This window comes from Megachile rotundata, chromosome 3 (genome assembly GCF_050947335.1).
Source record: "Megachile rotundata isolate GNS110a chromosome 3, iyMegRotu1, whole genome shotgun sequence".
NCBI lineage: Eukaryota > Metazoa > Arthropoda > Insecta > Hymenoptera > Megachilidae > Megachile > Megachile rotundata.
In genome coordinates, this window is record NC_134985.1 from 22460980 (window position 1) to 22478835 (window position 17856).

At 44.8% G+C, this 17856-nt stretch overlaps 2 protein-coding genes across 8 annotated transcripts in view; one reads left to right on the plus strand and one right to left on the minus strand.

The window, feature by feature from the left end:
* The window catches only part of Pdk1 (Phosphoinositide-dependent kinase 1), a 322127-nt gene that overhangs the window by 44982 nt on the left and 259289 nt on the right, over positions 1–17856 (plus strand). The window contains exon 2 of one of the 2 annotated variants that reach the window (XM_076530159.1): positions 10034–10063. The exons of the other annotated variant lie outside the window; for it this stretch is intronic. Within the exon in view, the coding sequence (XP_076386274.1) occupies positions 10034–10063 (30 nt within the window). The remainder of the gene's footprint in view (positions 1–10033; positions 10064–17856) is intronic. 2 annotated transcript variants of the gene reach the window in all.
* The window catches only part of LOC105664193 (uncharacterized), a 288268-nt gene that overhangs the window by 32304 nt on the left and 238108 nt on the right, over positions 1–17856 (minus strand). The gene's annotated exons all lie outside the window — the stretch shown is intronic.

Below are 17856 nucleotides of genomic sequence, written 5' to 3' on the forward strand. Positions count from 1 at the left end.
TCGAGCGAACGGAAAGACGCGCAGTCTGCTCTTTGGCCACGTATTTACCTGCAAAAATTGCTCACGTAGCTGTACGTGATCGCGTGGAGATCTCGGGAAGCTCGGATAAGGTTATAATCAAGCAGTTATACTAGCTCGCTTAGGGCTCGACGCGTTTTGTGGTTAATTACGCCGTGAGCCTTATTGTCGGAAAGAGTCGTCCAGCTTTACGATACAAAACGCTTCTCGATTTGCAACCCTCGATTGCAAGCGGTAAGTGTTCCGAAATTCGTCGTCAAGCATCCGATAGTCCAATACCTCGATCAGGGATCCCTCGAATCGACGAAATAAATGATTACGTACGCAGTTGGATTTTCTAATATGTTCTCGTAGGGTTATTTAAAAACCTATCGAGCGTTTACGTTCGTGTTTTACGGTTAGTCGTACGCCTTTTTTTATCGTGCCCTTTATTGCCCTAACCCTTGGCGAATTTGCATGTAAATCATTTCGGGTAGGTTCGATCGCGCGTGTTCGCGGTACAAGACGGCCACGGAAACATTGGGCATAAATATCCAGGCTCCAGAGAGGTCGGTGTGCCTTCTCGTATCGTTAATCGTACTGTTCGCTACTGGCGGCCGTTCGTTCGCGATCTTGTTCTAGCGCTTCTCGATTAATTTCAGTTAATTTTAAACGGTCGGCAAGTAAATATTGAAAAAGTCAACTCGGGGAAGAAAATTTCCAAGTGGGGTCGTTCGTTACACGATATCGTTCTCGATGTCGCGTCGGGGGAAAAGAAAGCTCGGAAGTAGAAGGGAAAAAAATCGAAGCAGGGCCGACTCGACGAGCCTCGCATCCGGAAGTGACTCGGTGATACAGAATATTAATGAAACCCGGGACGCACTCGCGGGAGCGTATCTGTACTCTCATCAACGACTCGCGGAGTACTCGAAACCGTGACACGACACGCACAGCACACGCCGTGTACTTACTTTACACGCGTCTGAAAAACTCAGGGCGGCCATTACTCTCGGATCGGGGAGGAAGCCGTCTGGCGTCGTCTAGCGGCCCGTTCGAGGCTCGAGGCATTAACAAAGTAGGGCTCTGGCGTAAAAAGGGTGAGAAGATAAAACAGGTGAAACGCTAAAAAATGGGTCAGTCCGTCTCGCTTCGCGTACCCCGCTGGCTTACGCTCGCCTACGCTGGATCAGCTCGAACACCCTCGCAGAACACTCGAACATACAGGGTGTCCTTTTCAAACAGACACGTTCCTATACCGCTATTAATACTATTACGACACAGTAATTTCAACGTTTCAAACTACGCGTCTCGATGCGATGCGTACAATATAAAAATTTCTCCCCGATTTAATTTTTCTAAATGTAATTTCTAACTTTTCTCTATATGCCGGACAATTATTATATTGTAGTAGACTTTCAATACATCGCCACTTTTATAAGATGTCATTATGGAATTCATTGAAAACGATAAACGCGAATGCAAATGATCCATTCAACTTAATAACCTATAGATCATGACTTATCTATAGAATTTACCTATTTTATAAAAGTATTTTAAACAGAAGGCTGATCTATGTGAAAAAATCTCCATTTCGATATACAATTTCGATTCAATGAATTTTCTGCATTATTTAGATTTAGGAAATAAGAGGACACCCTGTAGGTCAGCTTGTACTTGACGCGCGACCTGCTGCGACCGTGTGTGTGCCCAGCAGGAGAGACTATGTACGGGGGTGGATGGTTAGAGTGCTCGAGAGAGCGACAGAGGGAGGGTATCGAGCAGAGAACGGGGTAGAAGAGCGAGCGAACGCGTCAGCCAGGCCAGGAGAAAAGGAAAAGCGCAGAGAGAGAGAGAGAGAGAGAGAGTAGGGTGAAAGAAACAGAGAACGGGGTAGGTAGGAAGAGAGAGAAGGGAATGGTTGGAGGGGGGGGGGGTGAGTTTGGAGTTGAGTTGTCGGCGAATGAGGGCACTGAGGCTGGTGGCAGAGGGTGAGGCCAGACAGAGGCTATTGATCCACCAGGATCCACCTACCAACCCACGTTAGTGGGATAGGCTCGGTCTGAATCGTCGACCCACACACGGCTACGTTCGCATACCCGCAGCATACGCACATGGTTGCGTTGAAAACGTTTCGAAAGGTTACATTTTGTTAGGAAAAATAAAGAAACTAGTTCCGCGTACGAACTACTCGTTTCGCTGTAGACTTTAACGCGTTCATTCTTAGACGGCGAAACCAAATTATTGTCGATTCAACGCAAATTTCATTTCAGCGTTCTCATTTTCAACATTTTATACCGTTTCTTCGGATATTATTTTACCGATACACGGAAATCTTTATTCCGATAATTGGAGCGGAGAATCCGGAAAGGAAGAATGTGATCCGCAAAAAAAAAAGAATAACAAGATTTTCGTTATCGAGACGCGTCGGTTCGAAAAATACTTGATTCGGTGAGAAAAGCGTTTTAAAGGTGACGAGAATGTGCGCGAACACGGCGAGAAGCGACAATGTTGTAAATACGAGGGGACGTGAAAATATTTTCACTCGCTTTTACAAGTTTCCTGCGGTGAAATCCCGGTCAGATAGCGTATTCGTATGCTTAAAAACAACTGATATGCAAATCGAGCGTGTCACTCCTTTTTTACCCGGTCTAGCGAACGTTGCCTGACTAGTTGTAGATACAATCTGCTTTTATGACACGAATAAATTTATTTTTCTATACCAGAGTTGCCCTCCTGCCTCTATGTATGGATTAAAAGGGAACGGTTGGATTATGTAACCTTTGGTTAAGAATAGGTCAAGGGCACCCCGTATACAGATGTACATTTCCGGTTACAACGATCGCGATTAGCGGTTTAATAATTGCCGTAAGAATTCCGTAATAAAGGGGTAAATTTCATTCGTGAAATACGATACACGTTCTTAATTAGTCTTCGTTAAGAAAATTTGTAAATGTATTTCATAAAAGCGAAACACGAGTGAATGTGTGCTATATCTCTATATCCCTAGATCCCAATACTGTAATTTATCTGTACAATCCTCAAACGATCGGCATCGTTGATTTCTTCTCGACAATCTCTAGAACCTTGGCATGCAAATCGCTGGAATTGAAATCAATCATTGAATTGGAGATTCTATGCACGTAGCGTATAAAAATTAATTAAACAACGGTCAGATATTTGAGGAAAAGAAGGAAAGAGCAGGGAAGGAGTCACCTTATTGGAATTCATCACGACTTTTCACGTTGTCACCCTCTACCATCTTGTAAATTGCATTTCACTAGGGGAGAAGACAGTATTATTCGACACTTCGAATATTTCCATCGCGGATCCTTTAACCGAACCAGTTCAATAAAATGTTTTACAACTATCGCGTGTTCTGTTCCATGGTACTGCAAACGGAAAATTAAATTCGACGAAGCGAGCGGATTAGGTAGGAACCAACCATCGACGACCTTTGATTTTCCTTTCGTTCAATTCAATTCTTCTTCCGTACGTTTTTATGTATTCTTTACGACTACATATTTTTATATTTGCGATCGTACCACTTTAAGAATCAGTAGAATAGATAAAGCACCTTTGAATTAATGAATTAATTAAAGGATGTCGTTGTTACTGGAATCGTGGATCCTCGAGAGAGAAAAGCCGACCAAACAGAAGCAGCTTATCCAAGAATACTTTTCCCGGTGAAACGAGAGTTTTCGTGTCGGTTAGATGGCCACTTTTAAGAACCACTTGACCCGTTAGCTACGCCTAGAGAAAATTGAATCGGCTCCCCGGACAGTTATTTATGCAAAACAGCCCGCTCTTTAGGCGATATACCGCGGCCAACAAACCCGTATCCCGCAGGATGCTTGTTACCGACTATGAGAAACATAGAAATATACGAGCGAACACGCGTGTGTACGTGTGTGTGTGTGTGTGGGTTAAACGGCCGGCGGCTGTTATTTTTTCGTCGAACCACCGAGTGAAACTCGGCTGCGTTCGTCATGCAAATTTCATTTGAACACCTTTAAGTGCCTCCCGCCTTGGCGCCCCGAGGAGCATGGGGCTAAGACGTCGTCGAACGCGACGAGTTTGGAACTCGAAAAAGATTATAACGCTGGACAAACTATTACGAGATAACTTCGTAATTTTTCTTCGTCCGCTTATTTTCACGAATTTTTCACGATTTGACAATTTCAAGATAAATTCAGAATTCATTTGGTAATCTACGGATACTCAAAATTCCAAATTCAACAGTTTTCAAATTCCCAAACTCTGCATTTGCACATTTCTAAACTTGAAAATATTCAGGATTCGTACACTTCCAAGTGAGAAAATTTCCAGATTGTTAAAGAATTCTACGGAAGCCAAATTTACCGTTGATTGTACGTAGCAGTCTATCGGTCGAGAGTCGTACGCATTCCTTTATCGCGCGACGGTTACGATTCTCTATTACCCGTCGATTGAAAAGCGTGCATTTCTTCGTTTCCTATCGAGTGTCTCTCGTCGAAGCTTCGTTGAAAATTCGCCGATACTAATTCCCGCTACCCTTCTTCGTCGTCTCCTTTTTCGAGCGACACTCGTCTCCCCAACTACACCCTCCATTACCGGCGACAGCTCGTATAAATCCTTTATTCATAAATCACTTGGCTTTTGATACTTTTCGCGTTGTCATCCAATGCAACGTATATACGCGTTTCTCTCGCGCAATAGCAGTTCTCTTTCCTCACGGCAACCCTTCGTTTGTAGGACCAAAGACATTCTCGGAGAGGCCTGGTTTTCGCTTCCTTCTTCACAGAAGAGAAGAACTCGCTGGGAGATAAATAAATTGCAGAAATGGACGCGGAAAAGAGAGGAAAAGGGGTAGGGCAGAGGGTTGAATCGTGTACGAGAACAAAGAGAATGAGATCCATGGAAAGGCGCAGATATAACGTTATAAATTTATTTATGCAATACAACTTGGCCCATTCGAATTACAATAGTGCGAAATTTAATTGGATCGTTTAGAGGCGGCGGTCTTCTCGGTGCACGATATCGGAATAAACGCGCACCCGACCAACCCCGTAAGCAACCTTGGCCCGTGGTCTTCTCTTTTCCCCTTTCGTTCCTCTTCTTTCTCGCGTTGTCGTTTGTCATCGAAAAACAAAAGAGATTTCATCGACTTTTCTCGAGCACGCGGTTCCTCTCTTAAACTCGCTACCTAGAGAAGAGGACACTCGTGCACCCTTTATTTTCACCGAGACGAGACTCGTGCGGCAATCGTTACGATTTCGCCGTGTTCGATGCACGAGGATAAAACAATTGGAATCGAGTGTCGTACACTCGGTTTCGTTCGAGGGTGGAACCGCGTTTTCCCTCGGCTCACGTTCGCCTTTGACGGCTGGGTTTATCAGTCGCTTTTGTCGCTATATGTACTAGTAAGACGGATTAATTGTTGCCGTCGAGAGGGAGTCCGATTGATTCGTTCGCGAGATCGCGAATCCATTTAACGCCACCTCTCTTAACGATATCTCGAACGAGATACTTTAATAATTTTGCGAGCATAAAATCGTGACTTTGAGCCACAAGTAGATTTCTTTGAAATCATCCTAAGAAACATAGAGAGTATGGCCGTTAAAAGGACCCCGTATCTTTCCGTATTTTCCGCGTTCATCTTCGAGAACGTAATCGCTGACAAAATGTCTCGAAACGAGCGCAAACGGGGTTCGTTTAAATCGTCGTTGGTGAAAAACATTTCCGTCCACCCCTTTTGCCACTCGACCGTCCTTCAGAACGGTTTATCTCATCGAAGCACCCGTGGAATATTATTTCTGATATAATTCTCAGTCGTCGGGTTTCTTCTTGCACCACCGCTCGTTCTCAACCCCTTTTTCGTCATTACAATTCCCTTTCTCTTTCACCTCTCTCGTTCCCCCGCTCGATTCTACGCTCTTTGGCTTCCCTTCAGTAACCGCAGCGCCCAGACCGGACTCCTCCTATCCCCGTTTCATTAATTTTATCTGCACGTTTTACGAGCGGCATCCGCAGCCCGAAACAAATTAATTGCGCCACGCCACTCGAATTAATTGGCGAGCTCGCGAGTCCTCGCGCTCAAACTTTGCGCTCCGCGAAAACAGCTTACCCGCTCGCGATTTTTAACCCTCGCCGATTCAACGTTTTCCGCGACCGATACAAGTTTCATTATTTCCTCGTTACCGTATCCGTTAACTTCCTTGCAATATCAAATTGCGTACTCTCGCGACAATGAACTCGCGAATTTCTCATAATCGGTTTAATTTAAAATTAATACGTAAACGTGGCAATCTATGAAAGCGTGTTCCGACAGAAGCGGCCGTGCTGAAAGGCTTAATTGGATTGCTGAACCGTTATCGCGAGATGCATGTAACAGTTAACGCGTGAAACGTCTCCTAATAAAACGCTCGAAGAACCGATTCGAAGAACTTTGAAATTGGCTGTGCGTTGAAAAGAAGTTGTCGAGAAAGTGGAACGAGTTAACGCTTGTTCCACATGGATTTCTTCGCTCTTCAAACTTCTTCCCGTCGTAGTTTGCTGCGAAAACCTTGACTCTTTCCTCGGCGCCGCGAAGCAGTTGCTCGGTACAAGCGAGATTTAAGCTCGTTAGCCGTATTTACGCTTTTACTTGTACGTGTTCGCGAACCTGCCCGTTGCGGGCCGGGTTAAACGAAAGCGCGCTTAATTTCTTTAACCTAACCAACAAGTTAGCGAATGTTCTCCTTATCTGGTTACCGTGTTTCGGACACCGGATCCATCATACAGAATAACTTTCTTCACATCTTTCCTAGTTTCTATACCCGTTTTCTGCAAAAGATGGTTAAACCTTGCTCGGTTATCGATTCTATTACCTTACAAAAACACCTCGAAGTTGGTAAGTCTACTTAGATTTCACTTAAACTTTCGTTTAAATTGCGCGCGCCATTAAGTCTTAGGCTGTTCTCGGATCAACGACGAGCATGCGATTCAAATCCGATCGACGAAATTCGTTCCCGTCGCGGTACCATCGTGGTCTGCCAAGTTAATTTCCATCGTTATCTGGCCAGTGTTTCGTCGTGAAAACGACATCTCGTCCTCCTTTAAAAACTCTCTTCTAATGGCGACACTGTGACTCCGAATATCACTGCCGGGCCAATAACTGGCTATGACCTCGGTTTACATTTGAGTTTACATGGAAACGTGCGTGAATCGCGAAAACTGCCCCACAACCGTCCCCTGAACCGCTATCGAACCCCTGTGTCGGCCAAGTAAATTGGTAACTAAGTGGCAGGGTAATATCGGTAACGGTTTGCTTACGGAACATGGCTCCTGTTTACGCGACTACTATCGAGTATACGCCGTCGAAAGTGGCGTACGCGATCTTCCTCGCGACCTACCTTGTTATCTCAAGTGACGCAAGGTACCTGCGGAGCAAACGCAGTTTCCTTAGCTTCGAATTGATTATCTCTTGTAGACGAAAATTTTTGAACGAAATTCTCCTCTTGTACGCACGCGAAAGCGTCAGTTTTCAGATGTTTCGTGGAATGCAACGATTCAAGAAAATTAAAGCGAGTCACTTGTATCAGATTTGAATCGCGCTATACGCGTACAGGAGGTGAAACGATCGGCAGTTTGTTTTTATTAGTCGTTCTGCGGGTTTCTATTGACCAACGAATTCCTATGTTCTTTCATCGATGAACCAGATAATCCGGAAAAGCTATTTGAAACTTTCTACAATTTCTGGAACGCAAACTGTGGAGATATGTTACTTTTGTGTCATAAAGGTTCATATGTTTGGATACGTATGTCGATAAGCACTCAAAATGCTGCTGAAACGTCGCGCAAGCTGCTTTGGAATTTCAGTTACTCTTATCTCACCGTGCTAAGAATATTGATACAAAAGGCAGTTAAGTTATCCGAAAATCGCAGTTAAGAAGTAAACTACTGCTATTATTAACCGGAGGAAACGTACGTTGCAGCCAGCGGATGTGCAGGTGCAACGAACGTTCATTTGCGCTAGAAAAATACACAAACTGTCAAAGTTGTTGAGAAATGGACATCGAACGATATAAAGTAAGCGTCAAATTCTGATTTACTAAACGATACGACCGTGATAGAAATTATCGTTGGGACGCAACACGCGTGTCCATTAGCGACGGAGCGACTAAAGAATATTGAAAGGAACGAGGAAAATTAAGTGTTTCTCTCGCGACTAAATGTTTCATACGGCACTTGTGCCGCCCCCGACGAGGCGAGACTACAATGGGTCGCAATAAAGTGTTAAGAAAACTTGGCTAGCTGGCGGTAGACGGCAGCGAGTCTACTGCGGTGGTCGGCACACCTTGAGCATACGAATATCCGCATCAACGACGACACACAGCCACACCAACGCAGTGTCCTCTGCTTCTCTTTCTCTCTGGTCGACCAGTTTCTCTTCCGCTATCTCTATTTACAGGATACGTGTGTGGCCTGCGATGCAACCCGTTCCTTCTCTTTTTCTTGCCACCCCTATTTTCAACTTCCCTTCTCTTCCTTCCCTCGGCTATGAACGCTACTACCACGACAGGATATCGCCAAGTAAGTTCCCTGCTCGTTCGAGCAGGGTCTCAATCCAATAACCATTTAAGAGCCTTACACTCGTACCTTACACGCCGAGGAAGCCGCTTTTACACCGTATCCTTCCTTCTTCCTCGTTCTTCCTCTCTTTCCATCGTTTGCTCGTTTTCTGGCTCTTCGACTGCCCTCTACTATCCCCTTCGCAACCACCTCTACTCTTTATTCCCTTTGCATCCCTCTGGACACGTCAGCGGATGGTAATGGGGTTAGCCGGCCCATGTAAACGTACTTAAACGAGACACTGAACGGAGGCACGGCGGTAGGCGTGCCTTGGATTAAAAAGTATTTGTTTTCCGTATCGCCTGTGACTCGCAACGATTAGTGTCGTCGACCAGCTAAACTGCGTCTTTATTAGCTACTTTAAATGGCTGCACGGTATGCGCGTGCTGTACGATATTCGACGCGACAAAATTTTTAAACGATTCGTCGAGGTTCGTAAGTCGTTCGCTTGTGCATCCTCTCTTGATGTTGCTTCTCTGGGTAACACGACAGTTGCTTAATAATGAACGTTCCTTAACGCGTCAAGCGGCACAATAAGCGGACTCAACTGTTATTACTCGATTGTCGTTTCGCGTATTTTCGTTTGGCTACCTTAACGAACAATGGCGCATTACGACGTTTGAAATTATTCTACGGTTCATATTTCAAAAAACGAACAGACGTTATTAATATTCATATTGCCCTGTTAGACAACGGAGAACCTCTTGGTTCTCGACCGACCATTTTTTACCCTTCGTGCTCCTTTACAACGTGTCAACCGATGACAATGGGTTAAGCAGTGCACGTAAACATACTTAAGGGCGTGTAAGGGAGGAGAAAAATGCGGCCAGGTTGAAATTAAAAAACATCGTTGTTAACGAGGTGTCATGAACAGTGACCCTGCGCGTTTCTCAGATCACGTTGGCGGAAAAATATTTCCCTGGCCGGGATAATTGGCCGTGGAAATAAATGTTTGTTAGAGAATTTAACGTCTCTTGCAAATTATTCACGACGATTTATCTGGTAAATAATACACCGGAAACATTCGACGTTGATTTATCAGCCAGGCACAACCGAAATTGTATAAGCTAGTATTTTAAGTTCAGAAATAAACGAGTCTTCGATTAATGTAAGTCTTTGTTAATTCATGTACAAAGTATTAACAAGGTATACTGTCGTTGTCGCAGTATCATTTTCGCTTAACACCGATCCAAAGCAATTTTCTTTTCGATATCAATGACCAGTCTTGATCGTATCGATTCACCGATACCAGTTTAATTTCCGCGGAGTACGTGATTTGTTACGATACATCGAACATGAAGTCACGCGCGACTTCCTAGTTATTTATTATCATTTTCCTTTTCTTATCCATTTTTCGCGGGACACACTCGACGATATCGCGTGTAACCCACGCTTCGAGGAAATTTGATTTTTCTAATAATTGTACTCGTTTTCTTGTTTCTTCCAGATAGAGGATGACCCATCGCAGAATGAAAAGGTAAGTCCTGCTTTTATTAACGAAACAACGATTAAAACACGCAGAAATTTTAGTTTGAAAGTTTCTGTTGGGTTTCTTCCTGGTAAAGATCGTACAATGCGAAAACTGTAATACGGAAACGCGTGCTTACATGTAATTCAATTTAAGGAAAGTTTCGCGGCATATACCGATACAAACCCATGGAAGCAAGCGAACCTCGTGTTCGTTCGTGACCGGCATGTTGTAACTCGATGTCACTTAAATATCAATATTCCAAAGACTTAAGAAACTTAACTCTACGTACACGTAACGCGCATTCTGTACATAATTTCGTCTGTGGAAAGACCACCGTGGAAGAAATATGCTACAACAGTCGATCACGTTTTTAAGAGTTACTATTACAATTGTTATGGCGATTAGAACTTTTTCCTACGCTATTCTAGAATCCGAGGAAAAATATACATTTACGACGACCGCGAAAGAGCGTCCATGAAAATACCGTCGGTGAAATGGTTGTCTATGATCTCGAGGAAACCCTGGAAATCCGTTGGTCGCTTGTAATGATAATATATCTTCGCGCAGAGATGAAATATGGCCTCGCGAGACTCCGTTGCAATAGCAGCAACAATTAAATAAAATTCAGACAGAGAAAGAAAGAAAAACAGAGAGGCGCCGTTTAAACGGCAACGGTTACGTTGCCGCAAAGGATTCCCGCTTTTTATCGTGGAAAAATTGCGCGCACTGGACTTTATCTTTCTTATCGTCGAGCATTCCGCTCTCGCATCCAGTTCGAAAGATAAACGGGCTCGTTTTAATTATCCAGTCGTGCGCGTTACATTTTCTGGCGACACTTGTTCCTCTTCGAGGTTCAAAGTAAAACCTGCGGCCGGGTTTCAACATCGGCGAATGTTTTCGCTGCTCGTAACTCGTTTCGTGAGAGCCGAACGAGCCTTTCAGCGCCAAGATTCGATCGAGACGAGAATGCTCGAGAAAGGAATCGATACACGACTTCGATAATTCAGCTACCTCGACGAGGGCGCGTGTATTCGGCTTCTTTTTCCGGGTCCACGCACCATTCGGCGGGCCTTTTAAGGCGAACCGAGATAATTAAGGATGCGAAGACATCGGTCGCGGGACATTTTTCTCTGGAAATCTGTTACGAACGAGCGCCGTTGCGTTTACTTGCCATATCGGCCGAATCTTGGCTCGTTCTCCTCCGCTTTTTCTACCATCACCGGAAGATGCTAACAAATTGTCCGATTTTTGCATTAAGAACACGTTAACTGCTACGCTCGAGACCTTTTAAAGTTTCGTCGATCAATGTTTTTTGTTTTAAATATTTAATTGGAGCTTAACTCGTCGGGAAACTGAAACGTTTGGCTATTGTCTTCGTGTCCGACAACAACCAGAAGGGTAACTTCGAGCTTAATGTTCTTTTTTCAACGGCGAGAAGATGTTGTTGAAACCAGTTGTTCCATGTTTCTTTCGGGGCTGGGTAATTTCCTTAAACATAATTTCTGTCGACGCGTCCTCGTTGCCTGCGAACGCACGCGAGGAAATAGCCTTAAAACACGAGGGCCGGCTTTATTGGACGACTTTTGGACTAGCAGGGCGCGAAACTTTCATGACTGCCAGGAAAGTCTGACACTCGTAAAAATAAGTGATATTGCGAAGTGGTTTAATAGTGTCTTAAACAGCTGCGTTAAAATTCCTCGAGAATGCCGCAAATTGTACGATACACCGCTGAAGATAATCGTGTTCCAGATGTACTTTCTTTTTTCAAGGCATTATTTTATGAGCGGTGATTTTTACGCGAGTCGATCGCCTAATGTACAAAATATACGTTTCATTGTTTTAAATAATCGTACCAGTTTAACTTTGAAAATTTCGAAAATCTCATCAGAATTTATAGCGTTATTTACACTTGACGCAGATTTTACGGTAGGTACCTGTGTACTGACTCGTTTCGATGCAAAGGGTTAAAACAGATTGCATCCGTTCCCGTGCATTAATCGATCCAGTAAGTTCGAATAAATTAGAAACGGTGCCGCGTTGCAAAATGTGCGCGCTTCGTACACGAATCGTGCCAGTGTCTGTCTAAATATTCGCTAGGGAATCGAGTAAATAAATATCAATCGAAGCTCACTTTAACAGCTAATCCAATTAATGTTATTTGCCGGATAAAGCCTGCACACGTTCCACTCAAATGCATCGCAATAAATCTATCCGACCGATCTGAATAGAGAATCTCTCATCGACCTCGCTTACTCGTTTCGTTCGAATTCCCTTACATTTAACATACATATAATTAACGTTATGTTTCTGGTGTGTTCAGTCCGATTTACGCTTTATAAAGCATCTTTTTTATAACTTGTAGGGAGACAAAGATAATCGTTTAAACTCACCGACCTTTCGATTGCTCATTGACTCTCCTTTTGAACAAAAACAAAAACTCTCTATACATTTATATTTTTTTCTCGGAAACTTTTAATGGCGAAACTTATAGAAAAATAAATAGCTTCGACGGTTGTCTACGCTGCCAACTTACGCAAAGATTAATATCGAGAAGAAGAGACGACGTAGACTCGCGAAAAACGTAGAACGTAATTTCCATTCCCTCGGCGCGAGAATTTTGCCGTACAGCGACTCGAACGAAAGGTGAAAGATGTAATTGGCGAGCTCGAAGCGTCTTTCCGTCGTCGGTTCGAAGCTTCTTGTTGTTTTCGAGGTGCGGGTTGAAACGTATCAAGGTGCATAGACACGCGGTTGACAAGAGCAGAAAAGGAGCAGGGAGAAAAGAGAATTGGCCAGCGAGGCGGAAAGAGAGGCTGGAAGGTAGCATTAAAGTTCCACGCGGTGTACTCGACCGATTCTCGCATCCGCAGTGTCGCTTCGCTGATATCCATATGCAGTAGCCCGAGGAAATAAGTTCGCTCGTAAATAAGAAAAGTTCTTACGTCTCCGTGGCTGCTCGAGGCTCTCCTCCTCGCCTTCCCTCTTTCTATCTGTCCCTCTCTTCTCGGCTCTCCTGGCGCGTGGCTTCTAAGATATCGAGTGATTTGTTGCGATTCGCTCTCTTTTTCGCTCGACTCCGCGCAACTCTCATGGTACACCGATAATTCCGGTGCTTTAGACGCGGTAATGGCGCCACCAGGGGTGGATCCGACCTCGTTCTGACCCTCGAATTATTATTTTCCACCCGACAATATCGTGACGCTCGTTATTGCCCTATAGACGAATTAAAACGGAATAAACCAGCAAATTTATCGTAAAAGCATGCCAATCGATTCGAAACGTATCGAAGCTAAAGACGGAGCATTCTATCGTCGAGAGACGAGGGCAGGTTTACGACGACGAAGAGACGCGGCGTAACCGGTCGTCGAGCAACACCTTCGGTCGCGTCGGTGTTCTGGCTAAAAATGCAGGCGACGATTACTCAGTCGCGTTACGGTTGCGCGTTGATTTACGCGTCGCAGTATTTCACCGAGGGGTTCGTTCCTCGGTTGGCCGGCAATTTTGAAAAAGCTCGCCCGCGGGACACGGCACCGTTCTCCGCTTGACGCGATAACGCGTTCCTCGATGTCCATCGATCTTTTCACCTCGCGAGATTTACAACTTCGCAAGTCGCGTAACTGGCCGAACAATAATGAGATACGACCGGTTCGAATCAAGATAATCAAGCGGACGTAATTGCTTCTTGCCAATTCGCGTAGGTATCAATTTTTTTCAGGTACAGTTTGGAAAGCGAGCATGCGACGAATAATGCTTAATCGAATTCACCTCTTCGATAACCGCGAATGATTTCGATTCTCGAAGCGAGCAAGGGCTAACGAATTATTTCGTCCAGGGAACGAGTGAAACGTTTGAACGAAGTAAAACGAAAGTCGAGAACGTAACTCTTCTCGTTATCTGCACCAAGCGATTCGAGCAATTCTACTTTCCTCTTGTTGGCCAAATAAAAACTGATTAGCTGTATCTGTGAAACGAAAGACGCGGTTAATCTAACAAAGAATTCTTCGTCGCATCGAACATTCCGTGTACGTATATTTTCGCTTCGTTAATGGAATTCTCCGAGTCCCCGAGGGCTACGTGCTACTCGATGTCGAGTAGCTCGAGTTTCCGGAATCTGGACACGGAAGATAAGGAAAGAAAAGAACAGATAAGAGGAGGAGAAAAAGGGAGAGGGAAGAATAAAAAAAGAAAGTTGGCAGAGAGAATACGTTCCCCGCTTCTTATCCTGCGAAATCTCGTGAATGATCGTCGGTGATTTACTGGAACTTGGGCCGGTATCTTTCAAATCTCGAAAGTTATGGCGGTGCCATGCTGTGACGTTCGCAGCATTTCGCGAAAAGTCGGCACCGGATTCTCGGCGTGCGCGTGATCCAACAAGATTTTTTGTCACGGACAAAAAGACAAAGCTTTGGCGGCATCGGCTGGTTCGCTCTTTCGACGCGCGACCTCCTTCGATTCGTTCATCCGATGCGCGATCGGATCACCTCCTGGAAGCTGCCATTTTCACCGGGTCACGAGCGAATTGAAATGTTTCGAGAAACTTATATTGCTTCTTCGAGCTCGATACATGTACCTCTCTATATACACGCGTGCTCCGTAATCTAACTTTTACCGGTCCGCTGCCAATTTTCCATGTGGATTCCTTCTTACTTTCCCGGTAACTTTGCGACGTTTATAATATACGCGTAACGGAGAACAATCATTCTGTTGCCAACTAAATGCGCAATTTTTTCACCACTGTCTGAATTCTACCTCGTAAATTTCCTTTACGTTCCCGGTGACTTCGCGTTTTAAAAATTTCTTACAGAAAATATCCACTTTCTTACTAGGCTAACAACTAAATTCGTAATCGTTTCAAAGTTATCTAGGTTCTACCGCATAAATTTCTTTTACGTGTTTGTTCATCTTGTTCCATTTCGAAATGCTAGCCCCTCTTGTTTTTTAGGTTAAACGAATACCCGCGTTTCTGCTTCGGTTAGCGAATACAAAATTATTCTAGTTCTACGGCAAAGAAAGAAAAATTTTTAGAAATAACCTCCTTTTGCGAGACGATACAGAGAAAGTTGCCAAGTCAGGAATTCGAAAAGACTCTTTATTTTGTGAAAAAGACTGTGACCGAAAGCGCGGAACGACGAGAGGGTGATCCTGGCGAAGGTTCGAACAGAGAAAAGAGTCGATACTGATACGACACGATGCGACGAGTAGCAACGTCCAGAGTGGGTGCCGGGTCTATATATAAAATAATCCCCAGAAATGGAGGGAATAAATCAGTCGAATCGTGAGAGGCATTCTTGATCAGATAGGGGTTGGAAACGGGATAAAAACGTTTGGTCTCCCTTGGATCGCAAGGAACTTTGCTCTGACCGTTCACCACCCTCTTTGCCACGCTCTTTCACCCTCGGATTTTCAAGCAGCAGCGCAGTAGCAGCTATGCGTCCAGACTTGGCCCTTTGTGTCCATTGGCAGCACTCCATTATTCGACCACGTCGATTACAGCCTCTGCGCCTAACGACTGAAGAATTCGACGTGCCACGAGTCGGCAACCCTTACGTCTCCTCCCTCCTGCCCATTTCGCCTTGTCGGACACTCGAGTAGATCCGACACGAGCTATTGGCAATTGATAGGCGAAAGGGTTTCTCTCGATATTCGCAAACTCGAGAACGAACGAATATGTTTTCGGACGTGTTTACTCCCTGAACAACGGGGCTTTCGAGTTCTCTTTTCATTTTCGCCACGCCAAATATTTATCTTGGTCTGACCGAAAGATTTGTAAATATTTGAATTTACCGCGTCACGGTGATTCGGCCCAGGAGATTCGACCGTGCGGGAAAATTTACTCGCGGAGCAGATGCAATTAGCGTATCAAAGGGGCAAGCCGTATCTCGATATTCGATCGAGCGGATCCGGAACAGTAAGTATCGCTTTCGCGTTTCGCTCGATTTTCGGAATTTTGCTTTTCCGCATCGATTTACGAATTTACGCAATTTCTTCGTTCGTACGAGTCTCGCACCTGTTTACTTTGTCTTTCATTCGGAGAGAGATTGAACTCGCTATCGTCGCAACAATGCCTCGCGACAGAAGCATTTTAGAACACAAGGAGCTAGCGCAAATTTGCCAAAGAGCTAGCGCAAATAATCAAAACTCGATGAATATCTGAACGGGCGTACCGAGTCTCCGTAAAGTCGTCTTTGGTCGCTTAGAGCCAACGATGCTTTCGAATATCTCCACGAAGACCTAGCTAGGAACGCGCGAGATTCGACCAGCTCGGGATGCCAGATAATTCCAACGTTTTTCATTTTGACGCTCACGCGCGATTTGTTTAATCTCGCTATCTAATGAAGTCGATCCATCGATCTTAATCCAAGGAATATTGCGTCCCTCGATTTTGCCCCGTCGAATTAAGCCTAGCTGCGCCCTTTCACCCTCCCTCTGCACCCTGGAACAACCAACTTTCGACCCTTTCCCATTCGCAATCGACCTACGTTCTCTTCTCTTTCCTCGTTTAAAGCGAGGAACACCGGAAGAGACGAGTTCGATCAATTTTTCCCGAGACATCGTCTCCCCGCGACGAAGAAAGAGGGAAAAGGTGTAGACAATTCTAAAAATAATTGATCAAGAACCAGCGAGGGTTAGATAGGGGATTGCTTTCATTATTTTTGTTCGGACCGTATACTCGATTGCGCTTTCTTTCCGTTTTCGTCTTGCAGTTTGCGAAAATTGAATAAGTCAACTTGTATCGAAACGACGCTGGCTGAGTGTATGCTATAAGAAAGTCGATCGAAGATGAACAGTAGACGAATTCGTACCCGTAAATACCTTGGCTAGGTCTTCGGTGTCGTTTCGTTCGTTTACCTCTCTATTTTCCTTTCTCTCGGTCCGCCGCAACCCGTCAGCCTCTGATTGATGGGTCGAAAGTCCTCGTAAAAAAGCTGCGTGCGAAATAAACGCGCGTATGTACGTAGCTATATTCCGTTCTCCATACACGCACACGTATATACCCATGGGTCGTTAAGTAGAAATTTGTTGGAGCGACATCAGAGGCGTGACATCTCCAGCGCGTGGAAAAAGGTTGCGGCGGCGCCCATTATGGGAGCAAGCTGGCGGATATGCTACTCCATATGTCGCTACCAATATCGGCCGGTCATCGATCATTTCGAGCTTCTTTTCCAAGTACCACCCATCAGCCGACAGATCAGAGACCATTCGGGATTGCCTGTAGACGCAACGATGCATGTCCGGCCGATCGGAGAAGCTTCTTCTCTTTTTATTTTTTCTTCCTCTTCCTTCTTCTCTTCCTCTCCCTTCTCTTCTCCTTCTTTTTCTCTGTTGTTGCTTCTTCGCGGTGTTTTCTTTCTCTTTTTCGTCAAGTTCAAACGACGAAAGTCGACGGAAAAAGCTTCGCAGGCCACGCTCGAAATTTGATGAGTTTCTTCGACGCTTGGCAGCCAACAGATCGCGTGCTCGATCGAGCGGGGTTCCGTTTCGAATCGAGTCGAGAGATTTTTCGAGAGGTCGACACAGTGGTCGCTTTCACGTAAATTAATTGGAACCGCGTCGAGTGTAATGCAAATTTTTGCCCAATACCCGCGGACCAGTTTCTGCTCTTTGTCCGATGAAACGCTAACGGAACGTGCTCCCTATCGTTTCCTATTATTCGACGCTTGTGACGGCAATGTAATCGGGTATGTGCCACGAATGCGTGGTCGATTCTCCGACAATTTATTAATAAAGTAATTTGTCGTCGATCGAGTATTACCTTACTAATTCTACCCGCTAACGTTTGTCTTTTGTCAGGTATGCCT